The sequence below is a fragment of the Mobula birostris genome, chromosome 11, assembly GCF_030028105.1.
Source record: "Mobula birostris isolate sMobBir1 chromosome 11, sMobBir1.hap1, whole genome shotgun sequence".
In the NCBI taxonomy this organism is placed as follows: domain Eukaryota; kingdom Metazoa; phylum Chordata; class Chondrichthyes; order Myliobatiformes; family Myliobatidae; genus Mobula; species Mobula birostris.
In genome coordinates, this window is record NC_092380.1 from 110089351 (window position 1) to 110097045 (window position 7695).

General features: G+C 48.0%; 1 protein-coding gene across 6 annotated transcripts in view; it reads left to right on the top strand.

Annotated features, from left to right (window-relative positions):
• hipk3a (homeodomain interacting protein kinase 3a) overlaps positions 1–6919 on the top strand; it is a 249625-nt gene extending 242706 nt beyond the window's left edge. For all 6 annotated transcript variants that reach the window (XM_072272834.1, XM_072272835.1, XM_072272833.1 and 3 more), the window contains 3 exons: positions 2969–3213; positions 5160–5287; positions 6368–6919. In XM_072272834.1, the coding sequence (XP_072128935.1) occupies positions 2969–3213; positions 5160–5287; positions 6368–6835 (841 nt within the window). In that variant the 3' untranslated portion in view covers positions 6836–6919. The remainder of the gene's footprint in view (positions 1–2968; positions 3214–5159; positions 5288–6367) is intronic.
• The last annotated feature ends 776 nt before the right edge of the window (positions 6920–7695 follow it).

Below are 7695 nucleotides of genomic sequence, written 5' to 3' on the forward strand. Positions count from 1 at the left end.
AAGGGGTCTATCTACCAATTGCAAAAAGACAGAATGTATGGTGGTATCCAAAAAGAAGGAGAATCCTATCTGCAGGCTGAGAATAAATGGGGAAGACATAAAACAAGTACAGAACTTTTGCTACTTAGGAAGCTGGGTGACATCAGATGGCAGGTGCGACATGGACATCAAAAGGAGAATAGGGATGGCAAAAGACACCTTTATGAGAATGAAGAGCATACTGACCAATACTAAACTAGGCATGACAACCCGCCTCAGAGTACTGAAATGTTACGTTTATCCAGTTATGTTATATGGCTCAGAATGTTGGACAATATCTAGTAACATGAGGAAACGAATTGTAGCAGCAGAGATGTGGTTTTTGAGGAGAATGCAAAGAATATCATGGATGAAATGAATATCTAATGAGGATGTCATGAAGAGAGCAAACACAAAAAGAGAAATAATGTATGAGACCGTGAAAAGGCAACGTAACTTCATTGGACATGTGATTAGGAAAGAGGAGTTAGAATGCACGGTGATTATGGGAAAGATTGAAGGGAAGAAAGCAAGAGGAAGACAAAGACAAATGATGATGGAGACAGCAGCCAGAGAACTGGAAATGAATACCAATGAATTGATCCACTTGACCTGAAACAGGAGTGTGTGGGCCATGGTAGTCAAAGCTCAAACTGGGCATGGCACCTGATGATGTTGATGATGACGGTTCAGTCCAGTTGAAGGGGCTCGACCCGAAGCATCAGCTTTTTATTTCCCTCCACAGACACTGTGCAACTTGCTGAGTTCCTCCAACAGTTTCTTTTTTGTTAAATGGTCCATGCCCTGTCCCAGTGATCTGAGTATGTAATCCAGTACGGTACCGAGTTGCCAGGGCTTCGTTCTGCCAGCTAAGATATTTGAATTAATCCCCTATTCAACAGACAGAATCCAACATCACAATGTAGAATAAAAGGTGGCATGGTAGCATAGTGGTTATCACAATGCTTTACAGTGCCAGCAACCCAGATTCAACTCCCACCACTGTCTATTAGGAGATTCTTCGTTCTCCCGGTTTCCTCCGGGTGCTCCGGTTTCCTCCCACAGTCAAAAGACATTCTGGTTGATAGGTTAATTCATTGTTGTAAATTGTCCTGAGATCAGGCTAGGGTTAACTTGGGTGGCGTGGCTCGAAGAGCTTGTTCCGCACCGTATCGCGACAGACAGATAGGTAGATAGATAGATTGCTGCTTAGACACACGGACAGCTAGATAGACAAGCATTAGAGTTCACCCTGCAGTTGGACCAATGTTTGTTCCACACCAAAATGACTAATAAAGTTATCTCAATAAGAAGTTGAGGTGTGGGGAAGGAGTACAAGCTGGCAAATGATCGGTGAGACCAGGTGAGGAGGAAAGTGGTTGTGGGTGGGGGAGATGAAGTGAGAATGGGTGGGGGAATAGATGGAAAAGATAAAGGGGTGAAGAAGAAGGAAACAACCCCCCCCACATCAACATACCTCCCCCACCATCTAATCTTACCTATCACCTTCCAGCTTTCCAGCCTCTACTCCCTTTCCCACCCCTTCCCCCATCTTATTCTGGCTTCTTCACTCTTCCTCTCCAGTCATGATGAAGGGTCTCAGCCCAAAAGGTCGACTGTTTATTCCCCTCCATAGATGCTGCCTGACCTGCTGAGTTCCTCCAGCATTTTGTGTGGCTTTCTAGCACCTGCAGAATCTCTTGTGTTTATAATAAAGTTATCTAATCATTGCAGTTGCTGGGAACTGGAACAGCACCCAAAGTGCCAGAGGAACTCAGTGGGTCGGGCAGCATCTGCGGAAGGAAATGGACAGTCAACAATTAATTCCGATGACGGCTCTAGCCAACTGCCCATTTTGAGATTGTTTAATACATTTATTGTGCTAGAAGTGTAAAGGAGAACAAAATAATTGTTACTCCAGATTTGATACAGCGTAAAAATCATTAAGCATAATAAATACAATAAAGACACAATAAATATATACACGTAAGGTAGCCTATACATAGATAAATTGTATATCCATAAAGTCATGCTAGGCACGGGAGTGTCTATACATAACGTGACCGATAGGAAATGATAGGTTGTGGTGGTTGGGGCAAGGAGGGGTGGGTTAGAGAATGGAGGTGTTGATTTGCCTTACTGCTTGAGCAAAGTAACTGTTTTTGAGTCTGGTGGCCCTGGTGTGGATGCTACGTAGCCTCCTCCCTGATAGGAGTGGGACAGTCAGTCCACAAGCAGAGTGAATGGAGTCCTTCATACCACAAATGCAGCCTGATCCGCCAAGTCCTTCCTGCTGCTTGTTTGTTCCCTACTTTGCTATTTGTGGGAGTTTCTTAAGTGCGTTTTACCTACACGTAGCAGCAAGACAGCCTTCAAAAGGATGGAGCTCTATTTGCCTGTGAAAATCTTTGGGGGTGGGGGGTTCTTGAGGTTGTGTGTAAGCCCAGTTTCACCCTGTACAGGAGCAGTGTAGTGGCAGCTTCCTTTGCTTCACAATATCTGAAACGTGTGTGTGTGTGTGAGAGAGAGGGGAATGGGGCTTGTTTTGCTCTTGTTCTTGTGTTGCTTGTTGTGTTCTGTTTTGCTCAAGGTCAAGTTCAGTTGTCACTCAACCATACACATGAATAGGACTAAGCGAAACATTGGTCTGCTGGGACCAAGGTGGCAAACACAGTACCAATAGTCACACAGCACATACAATACATATAAAAACATACAGTCACAACAAATATTGTTGTGCCTTTTGTTCTTCTGCTGAACATTGTGGGCTTGCCGTGAGGGCACTGGAATGTGAGGTGACACGTGCGTTGTTCCCCCAGCTTATCTCTAGGTATGTTGGTTGTTAACACAAATGACACATTTCACTGTATGTTTTGATGCAGATGTGATAAATAAATCGGAGTTTGAATCAGAATTAGTAACCAGTGCATTGTAACCATTCACATTCCAGCATGTCGGAGGATGAGCGGGAGATCAGCTGCGACACTGTAGATGGATCACCGACCACTGACTCATCCGGCCAGAACGAGAGTCCCTTCCTGGAGGAGCGGTTCCTCCAGGACGCTGCCAACCGGAACACAGCTGGTCTGGGCTCCAAGGTGGCGGACAGCACCAAGCCTGCTGGGCGCAGTGTGGTGGTGCAGAACAACAACTCCATCTCTGTGACGGATCTCAGCGAGCGGGTTTCAAACACAGGTAGGTGCCTCCCTTTTACACCTGGCCTGGGAGAACAGGGGCTGCAGCTGTTGCAGAGCCGAGCAACGCGATAGCCTAGCTGTTAGTGTAAAGCTACTAGAGCCCCAGGGATCCGGGTTTGATTCCTCTGCTGTCTGTAAGGAGATCGTAAGTTTTCCACGAGTGCTTGGGTTTCCTCTAGGTACTCTGGTTTCCTCTCATATTCCAAAGACATACTGGTAGGAGGGTGATTGATCACATGGGTGTAATTAGGCATTGCAGGATCATTCACCCAGAAGGGCCTGTTACCGTGCTGTATCTCTAAATAAAAAGAAACAGCATGAGGAGTGGTCTCAGGTTGAGAAGGGCACAGAATTGGTTAATTATTGTCGTCCCACCTGGTTTCTAGCAGAGTGGCCCTATCAAGGAAAACGGGTTTACGGATCCTTGGCTTTCGAGAGATATTGAGGCCCTAGTTAATAAGGAGGAGGTGCATGGCAGGTTTAGACAGGAAGAAACAAATGAGGTACTTGAGGAGTATGAGAAATGCGAGAAAACACTTCAGAAGGAAACCTGGAGGGCTAAAAGAAGCACGATGTTGCTCTGGTAAGTACGGGAGAAGGAGAATCCAAAAGGCTGCTTTAGATAGGTTAAGAGTGAAAAGATAGTAAGTGACAAAATTGGTCCTCTGCAAGATCAGTATGGTAATCTATGGATGGAGCTAAAAGAGATGGGGGAGATCTTAATTTTTTTTTTTGCATTTGTATTTACTCGGGAGCTGAACACAATCTATAGAACCAAGGCAAAGCAGCAGTGAGGTCGTAGAATGTATGTGGATTACAAAGGAGGAGGTGTTTTTTCTGCCTTGGGGCAAATTTGTGTGGATACTTCCTGAGGGCCTGATAGGATGTCCCTTCAGACCTTGTGGGAGGCAAGTGCAGAATTTGCAGAGGCTCTGGCAAAGGTATTTAAAATGTCGTTAGCCACAGGTGAGATGCTGGAGGACTGCAGGATACCTAATTTATTTCTGATCCTACAAGCTGCACCACCCAGCCACCCATCTAGCCTGTTGTTCGTCCATCATCGTCGTCGATGAAGACCTTGATACCATTATGATGATGGTGGTGTTGAGACTAGCGTGTGATTTGGATTTAAGTGAGGGAGAGTTGCACAGCGTCAGCCTCACTCTCTCTTCCCAATTCCCATGTGGATCCAGTGGCAAGACAAGAGTCAAGACGGCTGGAGATAGGACTAGACGCAGTGGATGACCAGGACATCATCTGTGTCTGGTCGTGCTCTACACGTTCCACGACGCTTGCAGAGACCACCTTCTTGACCGTTGGACCTTCCACTGGTCTCGTCTGCTCAATACGCCGGAGTCTGTCTTCACATGCTGGGATAGACAACTCTCCATCTCACCGAGGGTTTGAGACCCATTGGCTACCCTCACCTGGTTTAGCCGGCTTATCAAAGCCGTTGCCCGGGGCGTGGCCGCTGTCGCATGCAAGCAGCTACGGGGAGCCATGGGTGAGAGCTGAGTGCCAGGTGGGGACCAAAGGTGGGCTAACCGTCTTGAAAAGGACGCGATATGCCCCCCCACCAGAGGTGCTGCCCCTCCCTGACTCCCCATACACCCCAATCTAGCCTAATCACAGGACAATTTACAATGACCAATTAACCTACTGACAGGTACAGCTTTGGATTGTGGGAGAAAACCGGAACACTCAGAGGAAACCCATGTGTTCATGGGATGACATACAAACTCCTTACTGATGTAGTATTTTAAGCATAGCCCAGATGGGCCGAAGTGCCTGGTTCTCTATTGTAGTGCACTCTGACTCTCTGACACTGTCGTTGGTGCAGGTTGTTCACTGTGAAACTCTTTAATCTCAAGTCTACTAGCAGTGTGATGGGAGCACTCCACAGATTACCCCGTCTCACATCTTTGCAATGCTTTTCCCTCCTAGATACGATGAGGCGGTCAGGGACAAAGCGCTCTTCAGCTCCTGCAAGAATAAACCAACTCCCAGCAACAAGGATTCGCCAGCAGAAGTCCTTATCAGCATTCCAACAGCAACCCATGAATTTTGGTCAGGTACGTTTGGTCAGATGTAACTCAACCTCCTTCCCCTTGTGACCCTCAGTTACCTTTTTCCCATCAGTTCCTTGGGGTGGAGGGTGAGTTGCTTCCTCTGCAGTGAGAATTGACAAGCGGCAGGGCGTGATTTCTTTCAATTACGCCAGCGAGGTCATGACTCAAAGGCAAGGATAAGGAGGTCCAAGACTTGCTTACAGACTTAATGAACGTACACACACTCCCATGAGGCACGCATGCACACGCACTCACATATGGTTCGCACATGCACATAGTCTCTCACATATACAAATGCACAGTCTCAGATGTACACACAGATTGTCTCACACAGAAGCAAAGCCTCACGCATGCACAGACACACACCCACTCATTCACAATGCTCACACATCAGTGCATCACTGCACAATCCCACTGGTGCAGTCCACTAATGCATAGCTAAACGAGACCCCTGCCTCATTGTAGTGCATCATTCCACAGTGCACTGCAGCAATGCATTGTTGTTTATATCCTTACCTTGTTATAGTGCAACAGTGCATTTCACACGAGTTTTTACCATAGCTGCAGTACATCAATACTGCACTGTACTCACTCTGCACTGGAGTTTTGGTGCACCACTGCATTTCATAGACACTGATTGTGACTGCGGTGACCTATTACATCACTGCATAAGCCCTAGCCTCAGTGCACTGCATTGCTGTACACACCCGAATGACTGCAGCACTCAGGTGTGATACTGCACAAGCCCTAGCCCTGGCTGCATTGCTGCATGGGTCTCCAAAGTTATGGCTGCTGTGACCAGACAGGGGGATGCCAATGGGAGCTGGTGTCTGGGTGGGAGGCTCTGCCAGTCACTGTAACACACAGAACACACTGGAGGAACTCAGCAGGTCAGGCAACATCTGTGAAAAGGAATAAAGAGTTGATGTTGTGGGCTGAGACCCTTCATCAGGAAGGATTGAAACGCCGACTCTTTATTGCTCTGCTGCCTGACCTGCTGAGATGCCCCAGCACTTTGTGTATGTTATTGCGGATTTCCAGCACCTGCAGAATTACTGATCACGGCCATCCCTGTCTCCCCAGGTTCATCACCACGGATCGATGCCTCAGGAACGGAGCGGCAGCTACGGGCCCCGCAGGCAGCAGGCCTTCGCCGGCACACACCCCTTCTCCCTGGCCCACGGGAGCCCCAACCACTCCGCTGCCCACGGACACCTGTCAGCGGCCGCCCACCTCGGCGGGGGCCAGCCTGCCCTCCTGTCCTACCCTGCATCGGGGCCGCTGGGCACCGCCGCTCCCGTGGCACACATCCTGGCCTCGCCCGGTGCCTCAAGGGCCGTGATGCAGCCAGCGGCGTACAGCCTGTCCCACCCCGGCGGCCTGCTGCACCAGATACCCCTGGGGCTGGTGTCCCGCCGACTGCCCTCACCGGCCGTCCACCAGAACCACTACAAGCCCCTGTTCCACCCTCACTCCTACGTCACCGCCTCCCCCGTCTACGCTGCCTTTCCACTCAGCCCGACGAAACTCAGTCAGTACCCTTATATCTGAAGATTACTGAACAAAGCAGAAAGAAAAAGAACGATCTCTGGTCCAGTCATGTAAAGCTTCTGGAACGGAAGGAACTCATTACCAATTAAAAGAGAGAAAAAAAATTCCAAGTCGTGGCACAAGAAAGTCAACTTCTTTGTGTTTGTTTTTAATCATGGCGGAAACAATGGTTCATAAACATGAAAGGCCGGGCTCTGAATCAAATCCACTTCTGACGTGTCTGTTTGCACAGTCGACGACGTAACTGTTCGCCGTCACCCGGGCTCCAAGGATCTGCAAGGCAGCCACAGAGTGTGGGGCAGGAGAGAGGGAGAAAAAAAGAAACAGCTCTCTTCCGTTTGCATTGCCTTTGGTGCAAGACACGTGAAACCCACATAAACACACACACACACACACACGTGAAGCCATGCTTCTAACACAGCGGGCACACATTATGTCTGCCATGTGGTATACACGCTAATATCATGGTGATTGTCTCGAACCCCCTCCCCTCTCCCCACTGTGTCTTTGATGTTTATTCAGTGTTGAATCATTAATCTAAAACGGGGTGGGGGTGACTCTGCACCTTGCATGCATTTCGCATGGGCAAGCATTGCCTAACGTTGGGGATCTTTTTGCTCTTCAACGTCATTCATTGACGATGGTTTCCACACACGTAGTGCCTTAAATATTCTGAGGTTGTTAATGTTACTACTATGTAATGGACTGTAGCACTTAAAAAATCTTATCTAATCCAGTGATTGGAATGAATTAAAGAGGGAAGGGTTGGGGAAGAGTTATTAACGCATTAGAATTTGGGATTTGATGTGTCGTATGCTTAATCTCTTTGAGAAGTGGAAATTGTTTTATATTGTACCTCA